Raw genomic sequence first — 17,984 nt, forward strand, 5'->3', positions numbered from 1 at the left:
CTTCGGCTATTTTTCCTCTCATTTAACAGCATTGTTCTTCCTTTAACTTTCCCTCTTTTCCCCTTACACCATTATCTTTCCTCTTTCTAGGTACTGCCTGTTTGTGGCTAGCCCTACTGCTCCTGCTCTCTCTGGCTTTCTCCCTTTGAGCTCTGTCCCTGGCGGCCCTCTGACGTCGGGGGGCCCTAGTCACTGGCTCCTCACTCGCTGCGGCCCTTCTTTTCTGGTGGCAGTTGCTGCTTTGTTCTCTCTCCCGCAGCGCTGGGCAGCCTGCTCCAGACTCCACCAGCCGTTTCCACCACTGCCTGATTGGTCTACTCACAGCAGTGCTCCGGGGAGAGCTGCCACCTGCTCTTTTTTCTTTTTCCCAAAACCACCCTGGGCTCAAGCTGATCCTGCTTCGACTCCCCTGGAACCCGTGGAGGTCCCCAGCCCCAGGTGTCCCCTTAAAAAAAATATTCTAAACAGCCAGAGGCTGCTTCAGTTGCACTTTTGACCCACAGCTGGGGGGACATCACATAGTCAGCCCCTGAAAAAGAACCACAGTCAGTGTCTGCCCCCAGTGCCAGGCTCAGAGTGACCCACCCCACACACAAGGACTGTCACACCAAGAAGGGCATTTGAGGCTCTTGTGCCTGGCTGCTGTCCTGCAAATGCAGCCTCGGGGCAGAGCCTCAGCAAGGGGCCATGTGGTGTTTGGAGCCCCCCATGCCCATCAAATACCCCACCTCGCGTGGGCTGTCACCATGCCCAGGGCTGTGTCCCCTGCTGGCAGTGTTCATGGGCTGGGCCCTGGGGTGGGCTGTCTGGCACCAGGGAGATCTGAAGGGACTGAAGCAGGCGAGCCATGGGCTGCAGGCCCCAGCAACCCACTGCTGTGGTGGGGGAGGCATGGCTCACTTCTGTCGGCTGGGATCTCGCCTGTGGGATGGAATTCCCACTGTCCCAGCCAGGGCGTGGGGGTCCAGCCTAGCCGGTGGGAACAGAGGCAGGGTCAGAAGCCAGGGACCAGAGCCAGGCGAAGAAGCAGGGTCTGCCATGGCAGCCATCTAGGGTCGCCTAGCTGCATCGACACCAGGCTTCAGTAATGCCCCTCGCTGGCAGGGCCCCCAGCACACTGCCCCTCACGCAGCCCGTGGTGCTTGGCCCCAGAACGCCAGCAGCCTGTGTCTGGTGACTCTGCCGGCGCTGCTGAGTGTACCAGCCCCCAGGGACCAGCAGCCCCACGCTCTAACCTGTGGGGCCTCACAGCCCCGAGGCCACAGAATGGGGCAACTCCTGCAGTGAGAGCAGAAGATCCTCTGCAGTCACAGTGTCCAACCTCTTGGGCCGATCTTGGCTGGCAACTGTAGGGGTCCGGGGGGATCAGTGCAGGCGGAAGTGCAGGTTGTGTAAATGTGTGAGACCCTTCCCCAGTGATCAGCGCACGCTGAACGGCTGACACGGCGTGTACCAGCCGGGGCACCCAAGGAGCTGGCACAGGGCGTACTGGCTGCCACACCCCCGGCGCGGCCTGGCACTTCAGTGAGAAGCTGGGGCTGTGCTCAGCAACGTGGTTGGGAGTCCGGTCCAGCCACGTGTGGGACCAGGTCTGGGCCCCCTGGGGCTCCACTCGCATAATTAATCAAGTTTCCGAGAGAGGGTCTATGGAAAGTGCCACGCTGCTGCTGGAACAAACCTGGGCCCGGCCTTGCCAGCAAACACCGAGAGGACAGCTTTGCACTGTCACGCTGGGTTGCAGCCCCGGCTGCCGGCTCAAAGAAGAAGGGTATCGAGGAGCCATGGCTGGAGGGGTTCTTTGCTCCCCAGCCAGGCAAGCCCAGAGGGACGGCTTGGCTGCTGAATTCTATTGGGTGGGGACTTTGAACTACTAGGACCTGTCCAGCCTGCTAGCAGACTGGCACTGCCAGACTGTGTCTTCACTGCACAGTTCTCCCAGGTTATCTGCACCCGGCATAGCCTAGCTCAGGTGTGAGCATCCCCATGGCCAAGCACACCTCTCGTTACTGTGCCTTCCATGCTTCTGCCCTCACGTGGGTGTGGCTGGAGCATGGCCCGTGGTACGCTGGGCTGAGATGTACACGGATTTCTTCCCAGTTTCTCCTTCAAAAGGAATGATGGGGAGGCACTGGAGGGTGGGCAGCACCTGTGTGATTTGTGCCACCACTCCTGCAAAGTGGACGAGTTAATGTCAAACTGCAGCCCGTGTCCAGCTACAACCTGGGGATAACTGGCTGGCAGCAGCACTGCTGAGAGGGGCTGGAGGTTACAATGCGCCACAAACTGAGCAGGGGTCAGCAACGTGACATATCTGTGAAAAAGGCTAATATGGCTCTGGGGTGTATTAAAAGGAGTGTTGTGTGTAAGGCATAGGAGGTCATTGTCCCATTCTGCTCAGCACTGGGGAGGCCCCCAATGTCCAGTTCTGGGCACCGCACCTTAGGGAAGATGTGGACAAATTGAGAGTCCAGAGAACAGCAACAAAATGGATCAAAAGTTTAGAAAACCTGCCCTGTGAGGAAAGGTTAAACCTGGTCAGCCATGGGCATGTTTAGTCTGGAGAAAAGATGGCTGAGGAGGTACCTGGTAAGTCTTCAAACATGTTCAGGGCTGTTAGAAAGATCAATTATTTGCTGTGTCTGCTGAGGGCAGGACAAGACCTAATGGGCTTTATCTGCAGCAAGGGAGATGTAGGTTTGATGTGAGGAAAAACTTTCTAACTCTCAGGGTAGGTAAGTTCCAAGGGAAGCTATGGAATCTGTCAGGAGAGGTTTAAGAACAGGTGGGACAAACCCCTGTCAGGGCTGATCTAGGTTTGCTTGGGCCTGCCTCTGCGCAGGGGGCTGGACTAGATGATCTGTCGATGCTACGGGATGGTACCATGCGCTGCAGTACGTAGCCATGTGCATGATCCCACCAGGGGATGCAGATAGACCAGACACCCTGTGCCTTTGGTTTCGATTGTACCCCATCCACCACATGAGCCCTGTCGCGGCCCAGGAGCCAAGGACTGCAGGGCATGGGCACAGCTGGTCTCTAATGTGTCTTTATTGACCCATCACACTGGGAACGTGCTGCTGCGTTAATTGGCCGCGATGGTCTGGTCGATCCAGGCCCTGAGCTTGGTGATGCGGGCGTAAACGCCGGGCGTGGAGGGGGAGCAGGTGCTGCTTCCCCAGGAGACGATCCCCACCAGGGTCCAGGCGCCGTCCTGCTGGCACACCAGGGGGCCGCCGGAGTCGCCCTGCAAGGAGAAGCAGCAGGTTGGGGGGCGTCTCCTTCTAGGGGGTCGCAAAGCGAGGGGCACCTGGCTGATCCCCAAATGCAAACGAGTCTGCGCTTGTCTGGATGGAGCCCTGTGTATCCACTGCGGGTCCCAGGGCTCGGGAGAGCTATGGGGAGCGGGGATTGCGGGCAGGGAAAGGGGAGCCTAAAGGAAGGGAGGGAGGGAGGGATGCATAGATCCCTGGTTAGATCAAGGGGGGCTGCATGGACAGATGCAGGGATGGGGTGACAGGCAGGCAGGGAGGGAGGGATGGCTAGAGGTAGGTTCAGGGCCTGGGCAGCCGGGCAGGGGATTGCAGGGCTGAAGGAAGCAGCCAGGGACATGCTACCCGAGAGGAGTTCCCTGTGTCAGGACACTGATGCCTGGGCCCCATCCCCAGCAGTATCTGCCAGGACAGCTCAGTGCAGATGGCACATCCATCCCCTCTGCGTCCCCTCGCCCGCCTGTCCAACGCTAGTGCTAGGACCATGGTGCTCCGCAGTTCCTGCCCCGGTTCCTACCTGACGCTGCAGTGGGCAGTGGTGACCACCCAGTTCTCGCTGATCAGGGAGCCGCCGCAGAAATGGAAGCTGGTGTTGTCCTGCGGGGAGAGGGAGAGCGGGTGGTGACTGAGCCAGCCCACAACAGCTGTGTGCTGGGTACCCCCCAAGTCTGCCTGGCGGGAGCTACTGGGAACCAGGGGAGGGGAACTGGGGCCAGAGCATCAAAATAAGGGGGAGCAGCTGGCTGAGACCCATCCCTGGGAAGCAGGCGCCCCTTCCTAGCAGCCAGTGCTCTCTGCCCCATTTGCCAGGCTCTGCCAGACACAGATTGCAGCAGGGGCAGGCCTGCCCCACCCCGCAGGGATCTCTGCCGAGCCTGTGTGCTTGGAAGGGAGCCAGGGTGTGCGATGCCCGGCAGGGGCTGGGAGCGGCAGGAGAGAAGGGAACTCGGGGCAGGGGACGGGTTCCCACCAGATCCTGGGTGCTGGAGCTGAGGGGCTCTGGGAGCAGGGCTGGGGGAAGGGTCCTGGCAGGTGCCCTTGGAGTGGCAGAGAGGCCAGGTCAGTTCATCCCACTATCTTGGGCAGCGCTGCCTCTGTCGGGTAACAGGCCCTTGTTCCACAGTAGAGCAGGCACCGACTGGGGGCAGGGAGGCTGGGAATCCATCTACACACTGGAGCCAATCTAAGCAGCTAGGGACAGCCAGTGCTGCTGGGAAACACACACAGAACGTGGAGGCGGGTGCTGCAGGGAGCAGCTGGGGGCCCAGATACCAAGGTGATGGGCATGTGCAGGCCCTGCCAGATGAATCCCCAGTAGCACTGAGACACTGCCTAGCTGCCCTGGGACACCATGAAATCACATCCCCACCTCCCCGGGTTCTCTAAGGGCCAGGCCCCTCCTGCCTTTCCCCTCAGCTTTGCTCCCCACGGGGGTCCCTGCCTGGCCGAAGGGGTTGCTGGGCTCTCACCTGCAGGGAGACCTGCCAGGGCCAGGATCCAGGAACCGCCGTCTCGCCGTTCATGATTCGTGCATAACCGCTGATGACAGGTTGGATGGCAGGGAGGCCGCAGCCTGCAGGAGGGAAGGAGAGGAGTTGACCACAGCTCCTGGTGTCCAGCGGGGAGGGAGCACAGCGCTAGGGCCCAGGCTGCTCCGTGGGGCACCCCAGCAGTGGGGCAGTAGCTGGGGGATCGGTCAGTGGCTGGGGGACCTTGCTACAGCCATGGGCATGCACTGCCCACTCCAGTTCACCTGGGGGTGTCCCCCAGAGCCAGGGCTGTACTGCCACCATGGGGGAAGGATGGACTGGGGGGGCCCCGAGCGCTGTCAAGCACAGCATGGCATTGGCCGCATCCATCTGCGCCATCAGCAGTGTCTCTCCAGCCGCGGGATTAGCGACAGGGCTGGGGCCACCGTCACCTGCGTCTTCTCGGGAGCTCCCTGTGGCAGAGAGACCCTTCTCCGGCTCTGGGCCTTCCAGCCCCTGCTGGCAGTCGAAGGAGGCCGGGTGGCACTTACCATGGGCAGTGCCCAGGAAGGCGAGGCAGGGCAGGAGCCAGAGGAAAGCCATTCTGCTTCTTACATGGGTCGTGGAGACCAAGCAGGGTCAGCAGCCCTTTTTATACTCCTGCCAGGGGCAGCTCTGGGGAGGTGGCAGCTAAGAAAGAGACAGGAGCCAGTTTTTCACCCTGCTGTCTGGGGCCATTGGGGAGATAAGCTGGGCATCCCTGAGGGGCCATGGGCAGAGTTCCAAGGGGCAGGCTGGCCTGGGGGCAGGGCTTGGGCCAGGAGCTGGGACCACAGCAGCTGCTCCCTGGAGGAGTGTGGGGAGCCAGGGAGCTGCGTGGGAGCCAGAGGGCCAAGACCTGGGAGCAGAGAGCCCATGGGAGTCTGCGACCCTCTGCCCTCAGGGGAGTGACAACCCCAGGGAGCCAGGCACCATGTCCTGCAGTGCATGATGCATGCTTCCCTTCCCCACTCAGCATCCTGCAGGCTGTGCAGAGGGGAGAACACAATGCCCAGGGCTCTGCGAAAGCTGTCCTAATGCTCAGTGGGCTGCTTCTTTGGTTTACCATCCAAATGGTGTTTTACCAGTCACCCTGTGACCCGGCCTCTCCTCGCGCACCGTGCCTTGCTGGCGGCAAGTGTTACTTCTGGGGGAATTCTGCGCCACTGCGCACACACGTAATTAATGTCCCACGCAGCCTGTTTCTTTACAGAAAATAAATTCTGCTGGAAAGTTGCTGCAGTTCCGCCTTTTGCCCACCAGGGACCACTGTGGTGCTAGAACTGAGTAGGCGCTCCCAGGTCCCAGACTTGCAGCAGGGGCTGAATGGCAGTGGAGACGTGGGTACAGGGGGGAGCGGGCAGGGACACATGGAGATGGGGGAGGGAGTGCAGGGACACATGGGGGAAGGCAGGTGACTGAGTGGGGGCACAGAAACACATGGGAACGGGGAAAGGGGGTGCAGGTACACATGGGGATGGTAGGAGGGGATGCAGGGACAGATGGGGAAGGGGTGCAGGAACATATGGGGAAAGGGGCAGATGTGCCTGACTGAATGGGAGAGGCTAGGGGTCAGCCAGGGTCTGCATGGGGGAGGCTCCCTAACAATCCCTCCCTGCCCCCCCCCACCCAAATCTGTTTCATATTTCTCCCACCCACATCCAACAACCCTCCAGGTTCACTCCCAGGCTCCTTCCTGCTCCTCCATTACCCCTGGCTCCCCCAAGCCTTTGCACTGCTTCTGAAGGGGCAGGAAATACGTTCCTGTTCTGTAGTTTAAATGAATTACTCAAAGTTACATATTAATATGCTGTCACGGAGTCCCTGGGCGATGCTCTGGAACTGCTCCCCATGAAGCCAGTCAGGACTCTGGGGTAGTCGCCTTTCTGGGAGCAGCCTGTCTTCAGGACACACAGCTCACACCTTCCTGGGTCTGACCTCAGAGCATTCAGCATCCTCTGCCCCTCCGTGCGCTTCCCCCCAGTGAGTCCACTCAGGTGGGGCTCCTGGGGAAGCCAGAGGGTCCTGCACCCCAACTTCGCAGTCAGACGGGACTCTCAGCCAGCCAGTAAAACAGAAGGTTTATTAGACGACAGGAACATGGTCTAAAACAGAGCTTGCAGGTGCAGAGAACGGGACCCCTCAGCTGGGTCCATTTTGGGGGGCAGTGAGCCAGACAACCACGTCTGCACTTCACTCCATGTCCCAGCCAGCCCCAAACTGAAACTCCCTCCAGCCCCTCCTCCTCTGGGCTTTGTTCCTTTCCCGGGCCAGGTGGTCACCTGATTCCTTTGTTCTCCAACCCTTTAGCTCTCACCTCGTAGGGGGGGAGGGCCCAGGCCATCAGTTGCCAGGAAACAGGGTGTCGGCCATTCTCTGTGTCCAGACTCCTGCACACACCGGCCCTCTAGGGCTCTGCAATGATCATACACCCTTACCCCACCACCTAGATACTTAAGAACTGCCTAGGGGAAACTGAGGCACCCCCACACTATTCAGAGGAAACATTAAGAAGAGTCCCACTTCGTCACATATGCCTAGTGAGGAATCTATTTGACAAAAAACATTTCCTGAATAATTTTCGTTGTCTGGATTGTTCCAGGCATACTTGGTGACACGTATTTTGAAATAAATCACTAAAATAATTGAAACTGGGGTGATTATCTGAAGGAAAATAACCCACCTGGGAGCAGGTGAAGGTTCAGATGGGCCACCCCCACTCTGATGGGGGTCCTTCCAGCTCAGTGGCCTGACTCCAGCTGGGCCCAACCCCAATGCTTCGGAAAAAGCTGAGCACCGTCCACAATGCACCTGGCCAGTTGTGAAGCTATTACCCCCTGACTCCCTCTGATAATCAGAGTATGTTCTCAAGTCATAAACAGGGTGACCCTGCCCATGCATCCCAGCTAAACACCTTGATCCCAGTAAGGAGATTAATCAGCACTTTGGAAATCCAGACTCAGCCCTTAACGCCATGATGTCCTGTAGCAATGAGTTCCACAGGTCGATTATAAATGGCATAAAGTATTATTTATTTTTATTGGCACTATACATAATATTTCAGAGTAGCAGTCATGTTAGTCTCATGATGTCTGGATTGTTCCAGACAAACCCAGCCAGGGTCTCCTGTGACTGCGGGGCCTATTTCCGATCCTCCGTCTGTTCACGCCTCCGGGCAAAGTTCCTCTGGGCGGCATCCACTGACTCCCTTGATGCCTTTGAGGAGCAGTGGGCGCTGTCCAGGGTTCTCTGCTCGGTGTCCCCTTCCGGTTCCCTTCGTTTGACCCTTTGACCACACTCCTGTCCCTGTTATTTCATTAGTTGTCCCCCGGAATCATTTGATTTTCGGGTCCTGTGGATCCTCCCCTTAGGCTGAGGGGGGGGGGGTCCTTTAGCAGCGGGCGGGCTTTCGCCCACCCACTTCCCAGATCCCAGTAGGATCCAGGCCAGCCACCCTGGGCCAAGGCCATTCTTTGTGTTTACTAGCCAAAGAAACTCGTGATGTGCATCCTCCCTTCCTCTTCCTCCTGCAGCGACCGGCCAGGCCTCACTTCCTGGCTAAAAGGGGCAGCAGCCGCTGCCACCATCTCCGGACCTAAGAAAAGATCAAAGGTGGCATTCACAATGGGAATTAGGCGCCTCTTCCCATGGGAGTTGGGCACCTACGAGCCTTCTTGATTCCCTCAACTCTGCATGATGTCAAGTATCATAGGGGTAGTCGCGTTTGTCTGTATCCATAAAAACAATGAGGATTACAGTGGCACCTTAAAGACTAACAAATTTATTTGGGCCTAAGCAATTTCCCCTCTCTTGGAATTGACACCTTCCTCATCAATTATTGGGAGTGGACTGAATTGGCCCTGTCCGCATGGGTTCTCCACTGGTGAGGTACCTCCCTTCTCTTCATGTGCCAGTATCTATCTATGCCTGGATCTGTCATTTTCACTCCATGCATCTGAAGAAGTGGGTTTTTTACCCATGAAAGCTTATGCCCAAATAAATCTTTAAGGTGCCAGCAGACTCCTCATTGTTTTTCCTCAACTCTGAGCCACTTAGCCAAATCCCCTCCAGCTCTTCTCTGGAGGTGACACAACCTTGTTGGGGCCCTCTCCTCACACGGGGGCAGCCTCTCCTCTGCCCCTTGGCAATCTCCCATGTTGTGGAAACCAGAGCTGTCCCTGGTGGGGGAATCAGCCTGTCTCAGCACTTGCTAGGTTGGCATCTGCCACACCAAGGGCTCAGCCCTACACCTCCTGGGGACGGACGCTAGAGACTGTCAAGGGGTTAAAGCCAGGCCTGGGCTGGCGTCTGGCTAATCATACGCCCTGCTGATACCAGCTCAGTTTAGCCTCGGGCACAAGCAGCCGCTTTCCACTTCCTCGCATGCAGCACCAGCACCCCCATGACCCCAACGCCCACCCTCTGGCCCCGAGTGTCCATTCCTGCAGGACTGGGCTGGGCAATCCCCCTCCAGGGTCAGCAGCTCGGCCCGAAAACCAGTTCTCTGGGGGACCCAGAACAAAGAAACCCTGAGATGGGCTGGCAGATGGAGGTCTTGGGCTGCACCCCAGCCCCTGCCCTGGGACAGCACAACCAGCCAGTGCGAGGTCCGGGGCAGGGCTGTCAAAGCAAAGGTGCTCTGAAGGAAACCGCACCACAAGAAGCGCAAGGAGAGAGGGAATAACAGGTATAAATGGGGCTGTTATTCCCACAACATCATGACAATATGCACTGAAGCGGGCGGGGCAACTGCAGGGACCAGGGCTCAGGACTCCTGGGTTCTCCATGCAGCTACATCCCGGACACACTAAAGGACCCTGGGGCTAGTCCCTGCTCTGCAGTGGCCCATCTGGCTGGGGTGGGGGCCACTGGAGGGTGCTGGCTCAAAATGCATGGTGCTGGGAGGATTAGGCGGTGCCAACTGTACGCCAGAACAATTTGCTCATCACTAACACCTCAGTGGGGAGGGCCAGTGTGCACCCCACACTGCGAGGCAAGGCCCTGGCTGCCTGGCACCCGGATCTCCCGGGGTTGTCACTCCCTTGAGGGTAGAGGGTCACTGACTCCCACGGGCTCCCTGCTCCCAGGCCTATGTCCATTGGCTCTCTGGCTCCCCACACTCCTCCAGACAGCAGCTGCTGCGGTCCCAAGCCCTGCCCCCAGCCAGCCTGACCCCTGGTGCTCTGCCCATGGCTCCTTTGGGGCTGCCAGCTTATCTCCCCAAGGACAGCAGGGTGGAAAATTGGCTCCTGTCCCTTTCTGAGCTGCCTCCTGGCAAGAGTATATAAAGGGCTGCTGACCCTGCTTGGTCTCTGCCACCCATGTAAGAAGCAGAATGGCTTTCCTCTGGCTCCTGCCCTGCCTCGCCTTCTTGGGCGCTGCCCATGGTAAGTGCCACCCGGCCTCCTTCGACTGCCAGCAGGGGCTGGAAGGCCCAGAGCCGGGGAAGGGTCTCTCTGCCACAGGGAGCTCCCGAGAAGATGCAGGTGACGGTGGCCCCAGCCCTGTCGCTAATCCCGCGGCTGGAGAGACACTGCTGATGGCGCAGATGGATGCGGCCAACGCCATGCTGTGCTTGACAGCGCTCAGGGCCCCCCCAGTCCATCCTCCCCCCATGGTGGCAGTACAGCCCTGGCTCTGGGGGACGCCCCCAGGTGAACTGGAGTGGGCAGTGCATGCCCATGGCTGTAGCAAGGTCCCCCAGCCACTGACCGATCCCCCAGCTACTGCCCCACTGCTGGGGTGCCCCACGGAGCAGCCTGGGCCCTAGCGCTGTGCTCCCTCCCCGCTGGACACCAGGAGCTGTGGTCAACTCCTCTCCTTCCCTCCTGCAGGCTGCGGCCTCCCTGCCATCCAACCTGTCATCAGCGGTTATGCACGAATCGTGAACGGCGAGACGGCGGTTCCTGGATCCTGGCCCTGGCAGGTCTCCCTGCAGGTGAGAGCCCAGCAACCCCTTCGGCCAGGCAGGGACCCCCGTGGGGAGCAAAGCTGTGGGGAAAGGCAGGAGGGGCCTGGCCCTTAGAGAACCCGGGGAGGTGGGGATGTGATTTCATGGTGTCCCAGGGCAGCTAGGCAGTGTCTCAGTGCTACTGGGGATTCATCTGGCAGGGCCTGCACATGCCCATCACCTTGGCATCTGGGCCCCCAGCTGCTCCCTGCAGCACCCGCCTCCACGTTCTGTGTGTGTTTCCCAGCAGCACTGGCTGTCCCTAGCTGCTTAGATTGGCTCCAGTGTGTAGATGGATTCCCAGCCTCCCTGCCCCCAGTCGGTGCCTGCTCTACTGTGGAACAAGGGCCTGTTACCCGACAGAGGCAGCGCTGCCCAAGATAGTGGGATGAACTGACCTGGCCTCTCTGCCACTCCAAGGGCACCTGCCAGGACCCTTCCCCCAGCCCTGCTCCCAGAGCCCCTCAGCTCCAGCACCCAGGATCTGGTGGGAACCCGTCCCCTGCCCCGAGTTCCCTTCTCTCCTGCCGCTCCCAGCCCCTGCCGGGCATCGCACACCCTGGCTCCCTTCCAAGCACACAGGCTCGGCAGAGATCCCTGCGGGGTGGGGCAGGCCTGCCCCTGCTGCAATCTGTGTCTGGCAGAGCCTGGCAAATGGGGCAGAGGGCACTGGCTGCTAGGAAGGGGCGCCTGCTTCCCAGGGATGGGTCTCAGCCAGCTGCTCCCCCTTATTTTGATGCTCTGGCCCCGATTCCCCTCCCTTAGTTCCTGGCAGCCCCCTCCAGACAGCAGCGGGGGTCCCTGGCACGTGGCCATGGTAGGCCAGCTCAAACACTGCCTGCTCTCCCCCTCCCCACAGGACAATACCGGCTTCCATTTCTGCGGCGGCTCCCTGATTAGCGAGAACTGGGTGGTCACGGCTGCCCACTGCAGAGTCAGGTAGGAACCTAGGTGGGAGCCATGGGGTGCCAAGGCCCTAGGTTTACCAACTTTCTAATTGCACAAAACCAAACTTCCTTGCCCCTTCCCTGAGGCCCTGAGCCTTCTCACTCCAGCCCCCCTCCCTCAGTCGCTCGCTCTCTCCCACCCTAACTCACTTTCACCGAGCTGGGGTAGGGGGCTGGGGTATGGGAGGGCTCCGGCTGAGGGTGCGAGCTCTGGGGTGGGGCTTGGTAAGAGGGGTTTGCGGTGCACGAGGGGCTCCAGGCTGGGGGAGGGGGTTGTGATGCAGGTGGGGCTGTGGGCTCCTGGAAGGGGCTCAGGGCTGGGGCAGAGGGTTGGGGTGCAGGTGAGGGGTGTAGGGTCTTGGAGGCAGTTAGGATGCAGGAGGGGGTTCTAACCTGGGGCAAGGGGTTCGCGGTGCAGGAGGGGGTTCAGGGGTCGGGTTCAGCAGCGCTTACCTAAGGCGGCTCCAGTCGGTGGTGCAGCGGGGCCAAGGCAGGGTTCCCGCTTGCCCTGGCAGTGGCTCCATGCTGCTCCCAGAAGCAGTCAGACTAGACTGAGGCGCGTTGCCCAAGCCTGCAGGCACCGCCCCCGCAGCTCCTATTGGCTGTGGATCCCAGAGCTTCCCTGATTGCCCCTGCGCCTAGGGGCCGCGGGACATGTTGCCGCATCTGGGAGCCATATGGTACCAGGTCAGGCAGGGAGCCTGCCTTAGCGCTGCTGCGCCACCGACCAGACTTTTAACAGGTCAGTCAGCGGTGCAGACCAGAGTCACCAGGGTCCCTTTTCAACCGGGCGTTCCAGTAAAAAAACGGACGTCTGGCAACCCTGCAAGAACCAGGCACTAGCGTTGGACAGGCGGGTGAGGGGACGCAGAGGGGATGGATGTGCCATCTGCACTGAGCTGTCCTGGCAGATACTGCTGGGGATGGGGCCCAGGCATCAGTGTCCTGATGAAGGGAGCTCCGCTCAGGGCACACGTCCCCAGCTGCTTGTTTCAGCCCTGCAATCCCCAGAGCCTAAGCCAGCTCCAGGGGCTCCCACTGCCCTGCCATACCCCTGCCACGCTTCCTGGGCATAGATCCCCCCGCACCAGGCCTGGGCAGTGCCTGGGGGAGGGGACAGAAGGTGCTGCAGGGAGCCAGGCCTGCCCCACCATTCCCTATACTCGGGGCTTCCTTTTCTTCCCCCTGCAGCACCAGTGACCGTGTGGTTCTGGGGGAATTTGACCAAGGCTCTCCGGCCGAGGATGTGCAAGTCCTGCAGATCGCCCAGGTAGGGGGCTGGCCGGCACAGGGTCCCCTCGGGGGCTGCACACATCCTCCCTCCATGGGCCTGGAACACCGGGCCCCCAGTGAGCCTTCGTGCCCACCTCAACCCCCGGCACACTCACAGGTCAGCCTGTGCCATGTCTCACGCGCAGAGCTCCTCAGGGTCCTGCAGGGGGTGGTCACGGTCTCTGGGGAGTCCGGCTGGAGTGGGGTGGATGCAGCCTACATGGGTCCTGCTGTGGGGTGGATGAGATTTCGGTGGGGTCTCCGACAGGTGCTGGATGTGGTCTAGACTCCACTGTCTTCTGTGGCAGGTTTTCAAGAACCCCAGTTTCAGCATGTTAACCGTGAAGAATGACATCACCCTGCTGAAGCTGGCCTCCCCAGCCAAGCTGACAGCCCGCGTGTCCCCCGTGTGTCTGCCCAAGGCTACCGATGACTTCCCCGGAGGCCTGACCTGCGTGACCACGGGCTGGGGCCTGACTGATCCCAAGGGTAAAGTCTCCGGGTCTCTGCACCGCTCTGGCCGCTTGGAGGACAGACTCCTGGAGTGCCAAGGGGAACTCAACTTAGCCAACTGATCTGACGGCCATCCCCTCACCTCAGTCCCCCGCCCCCTGACCTTCCCGGGCACATACTGGACTAGGAAAGGGGGCCCTACTCAGGACCCCCAGCTCTGGGCAGCCTTCTGCCCCTTCCGGCTAGAGTTCCAGGTCCTGTCTCTCTCCCTGTCCCAGGCCAAACCCAGAAAATTCAGCTGGAAGGCCCCCCCAGGGGTCCCCACCTGACTGGGCACAGCTACCCTGTGCGTGCCCCAGGAGGGCAGGGGCAGCTGGGGCCTTTCCTCTGCAGAGGGGCCCCGGGGGAGCTCTCCAGGCCCCTCCCTCTCTGTTGGGGTCCCAGTGCCAGGCGAGGCCATGGGGCTGTAGTGCCAGGGATCGGGAGCTGCCCCATGCTGCCCAGCTGACGCCGTCTCCTGCCTGCCTTTGTTTTCCAGCTCAGAACACCCCAGACAAGCTGCAGCAGGTGGCCCTGCCCCTGCTGACCAACACGCAGTGCAAGACCTACTGGGGCTTCAGGATCGCGGACGTCATGATCTGCGCGGGCGCTGCTGGAGCCTCCTCCTGCATGGTACCCAGCTCTGCAGCGCCGCGGCCCCCTGTGCCCACCTGTCTGGCCACACATCGCTCCTAGTGCTGGCACAGATCCCCAGGGGCCATGCTGTGGCCCCCACTTTACACCAGTCTCTAGAGAGAACCCCTGCAATGTGCCAGACCTCCGGGGGTCTCACTCTCCCTCCGGGTTAGAGCACGGCCTCACTGCCTCCTTAGGCTGGCCTTCATAGAATCATAGAATATCAGGGTTGGAAGGGACCCCAGAAGGTCATCTACTCCAACCCCCTGCTCAAAGCAGGACCAATTCCCAGTTAAATAATCCCAGCCAGGGCTTTGTCAAGCCTGACCTTAAAAACCTCTAAGGAAGGAGATTCTACCACCTCCCTAGGTAACGCATTCCAGTGTTTCACCACCCTCTTAGTGAAAAAGTTTTTCCTAATATCCAATCTAAACCTCCCCCACTGCAACTTGAGACCATTACTCCTCGTTCTGTCATCTGCTACCATTGAGAACAGTCTAGAACCATCCTCTTTGGAACCCCCTTTCAGGTAGTTGAAAGCAGCTATCAAATCCCCCCTCATTCTTCTCTTCTGCAGGCTAAACAATCCCAGCTCCCTCAGCCTCTCCTCATAACTCATGTGTTCCAGTCCCCTAATCATTTTTGTTGCCCTTCGCTGGACTCTCTCCAATTTATCCACATCCTTCTTGAAGTATGGGGCCCAAAACTGGACACAGTACTCCAGATGAGGCCTCACCAATGTCGAATAGAGGGGAACGATCACGTCCCTCGATCTGCTCGCTATGCCCCTACTTATACATCCCAAAATGCCATTGGCCTTCTTGGCAACAAGGGCACACTGCTGACTCATATCCAGCTTCTCGTCCACTGTCACCCCTAGGTCCTTTTCCGCAGAACTGCTGCCGAGCCATTCGGTCCCTAGTCTGTAGCTGTGCATTGGGTTCTTCCGTCCTAAGTGCAGGACCCTGCACTTGTCCTTATTGAACCTCATCAGATTCCTTTTGGCCCAATCTTCCAATTGGTCTAGGTCCTTCTGTATCCTATCCCTCCCCTCCAGCGTATCTACCACTCCTCCCAGTTTAGTATCATCCGCAAATTTGCTGAGAGTGCAATCCACACCATCCTCCAGATCATTTATGAAGATATTGAACAAAACCGGTCCCAGGACCGACCCTTGGGGCACTCCACTTGATACCAGCTGCCAACTAGACATGGAGCCATTGATCACTACCCATTGAGCCCGACAATCTAGCCAGCTTTCTACCCACCTTATAGTGCATTCATCCAGCCCATACTTCCTTAACTTGCTGACAAGAATACTGTGGGAGACCGTGTCAAAAGCTTTGCTAAAGTCAAGAAACAATACATCCACTGCTTTCCCTTCATCCACAGAACCAGTAATCTCATCATAAAAGGCGATTAGATTAGTCAGGCATGACCTTCCCGTGGTGAATCCATGCTGGCTGTTCCTGATCACTTTCCTCTCATGCAAGTGCTTCAGGATTGATTCTTTGAGGACCTGCTCCATGATTTTTCCAGGGACTGAGGTGAGGCTGACTGGCCTGTAGTTCCCAGGATCCTCCTTCTTCCCTTTTTTAAAGATTGGCACTACTTTTTCCAGTCATCCGGGACTTCCCCGGTTCGCCACGAGTTTTCAAAGATAATGGCCAGTGGCTCTGCAATCACAGCCGCCAATTCCTTCAGCACTCTCGGATGCAACTCGTCCGGCCCCATGGACTTGTGCACGTCCAGCTTTTCTAAATAGTCCCTAACCGCCTCTATCTCCACAGAGGGCTGGCCATCTCTTCCGCATTTTGTGATGCCCAGCGCAGCAGTCTGGGAGCTGACCTTGTTAGTGAAAACAGAGGCAAAAAAAGCATTGAGAAGCCTTCAGCTCCCCTGCCTCACACTGCGAGGCCCACTGTGCCAGCACCCTGCCCAGATGCAGGGACCCCCACTGTTCGGGTGGCACCTCACCTCCAGACGAGAGGCCTGACTCCTTCTAGCAGCCAGTTCTTCTCTTATGCCTTCCAGGCCGGGGTTTGGCAGCTGGGTATCCTTGCCCAGCTTCCCTGCCAGAGACGGGCAATCCCTTATTCACTGGCTGTCAGAGCCCTGTGATTGAGTTTCCTGTTGTCTTCTCAGACACCCCATTGATATGGGGACTCAGGCCCAGATAGCTAGTACCACTTGTCTCTTCACCTGCCTTGAGAACAAACAGTTCTTTTCCACCCCACTGGGTAACAATGCAGCAAAGTGGGGAAACTGAGGCACACACCAGCTTCCTAAAAATAGCCTAGAAAATTCCCACTTCACCACAGCCACCACCGAGACGACTGTCCTTCTGGCCACATCCCCCTTCAGCTATCCCTGCCTGCCTGTCACCCCATCCCTACAGCTGTCTACATAGCCCTCCTTTGTCCACCCCTGGCTCCATGCAGCCAGCCTTCCCTTCCTCCATGCACCTGGAGCAGGGTGGCCCCAGGCTTCTGCACAATTGGGACATCTGCCTCAGTTTCCCCTTCCATCGCCCCTAGACAGGAATACAGTGTCTCAGTGTGCAGTTCAAGACCTACCTCCGGGCATGGTGTATTCGTGTACACGTTCAGGAACATGCAGAACCCTCATGGTAAAACTGGTCTGCCCAAACCCCCGAAGGACAGTCACAACTGCTTTCCAAGGAGTATATCCAGCCTGTTCCCAGCTCTTTGCCCCTGCTCCAGGCTCTACTCTTCAGCCATGCCCCTGAGGGCCCCCAGATTCACTCTTCCCCTGGAGCCCCCAGTCTGGTCTCCTGGGAGAGGGCTCCCCGCGGTATCCCACTGCACGGGTCTCTTCGCTTGCAGTCCTACCCCAGATCCCCCATCCAGCACCAATCCTCTTGGTTCAGGCTCAGTGCCCCCTAACCAGCCCGGGTCTTCCCCTTGTTCCTAGGGGTCTCAGCACAACAGCTCCCAAAACTCCACTGGGCTCCCCAGCTCTGGGCCGTTCTCCCCAACAATGGCTTGCACCTTTAGCTAGTCCCACCCTCTCTGTGATGTGATCTACCTCTGCCCCCTACCTCTCTCCTTGTCCTCCCCCGGCCCCTTTCTTAAGCCCACCCGGGAGGCAGCTGACCAGTCACAGGGGCATGGGCCTCTTCTCTCTTAAAGGGCCAGTCTCTCTACGACACCCCTTGTTTCTCTGCCCGCGATCCCCGCTCCCCATAGCTCTCCCCAGCCCTGGGACCCGCAGTGGATACACAGGGCCCCATCCAGACAAGCGCAGACTCGTTTGCATTTGGGGATCAGCCGGTGGATGAGCAGGTCCCCCTCGCTTTGCGACCCCCTAGAAGGAGACGCCCCCCAACCTGCTGCTTCTCCTTGCAGGGCGACTCCGGCGGCCCCCTGGTGTGCCAGCAGGACGGCGCCTGGACCCTGGTGGGGATCGTCTCCTGGGGAAGCAGGACCTGCTCCCCCTCCACGCCCGGCGTTTACGCCCGCGTCACCAAGCTCAGGGCCTGGATCGACCAGACCATCGCGGCCAATTAACGCAGCAGCACGTTCCCAGCGTGACGGGTCAATAAAGACACATTAGAGACCAGCTGTGCCCATGCCCTGCAGTCCTTGGCTCCTGGGCCGCGACAGGGCCCATGGGAGGGGAGAAAGCTGGGGCAGTGGGGACCCCCGGCCTCGCCTGCTCTCGCCCCCGGCCTGGGGGAGTTTGTCCTTGTAGCCCACTGTCCCTGGGGCTCTCCGAAGGCCCTACAAGTTCTGCGGGACGCTGTGGGTTGGGCGCCCCGAGGCGGGCCAGGGGAGGGCTGTCATGCCAGGCGGCACCAGCGGCCTTCCCCCGAGCCAACCCCACCGCCTCCCTAGTGGGCAGGAGACTGCCCCTGCCCAGCCCTCGCTGCCCCGGCTCTGGCGATCGG

General features: G+C 59.4%; 2 protein-coding genes and 1 long non-coding RNA gene across 3 annotated transcripts; 1 reads left to right on the forward strand and 2 right to left on the reverse strand.

Annotated features, from left to right (window-relative positions):
* Positions 1-3,039: 3,039 nt before the first annotated feature.
* LOC140896495 (chymotrypsinogen 2) lies at positions 3,040-5,399 on the reverse strand. The gene is made up of 4 exons (XM_073308420.2): positions 5,290-5,399; positions 4,739-4,842; positions 3,787-3,866; positions 3,040-3,281 (listed from the first exon to the last, which is right to left on the reverse strand). Exons 1-4 carry the CDS (start codon positions 5,339-5,341, stop codon positions 3,083-3,085), a joined length of 435 nt encoding a protein of 144 aa, XP_073164521.2. The 5' UTR covers positions 5,342-5,399; the 3' UTR covers positions 3,040-3,082.
* A 1,605-nt stretch (positions 5,400-7,004) lies between these two features.
* Positions 7,005-17,879, reverse strand: LOC144929162 (uncharacterized). The gene is made up of 3 exons (XR_013634458.1): positions 15,514-17,879; positions 13,063-13,245; positions 7,005-8,372 (listed from the first exon to the last, which is right to left on the reverse strand). It is a non-coding gene; the product is annotated as an uncharacterized LOC144929162 (long non-coding RNA).
* Positions 10,112-17,648, forward strand: LOC140896054 (chymotrypsinogen 2). The gene is made up of 7 exons (XM_073307057.1): positions 10,112-10,164; positions 10,612-10,715; positions 11,587-11,666; positions 12,866-12,944; positions 13,255-13,435; positions 13,938-14,071; positions 17,443-17,648. Exons 1-7 carry the CDS (start codon positions 10,113-10,115, stop codon positions 17,602-17,604), a joined length of 792 nt encoding a protein of 263 aa, XP_073163158.1. The 5' UTR covers position 10,112; the 3' UTR covers positions 17,605-17,648.
* Positions 17,880-17,984: the final 105 nt, after the last annotated feature.

This window comes from Lepidochelys kempii, chromosome 12, assembly GCF_965140285.1.
Source record: "Lepidochelys kempii isolate rLepKem1 chromosome 12, rLepKem1.hap1, whole genome shotgun sequence".
Lineage (NCBI taxonomy): Eukaryota > Metazoa > Chordata > Testudines > Cheloniidae > Lepidochelys > Lepidochelys kempii.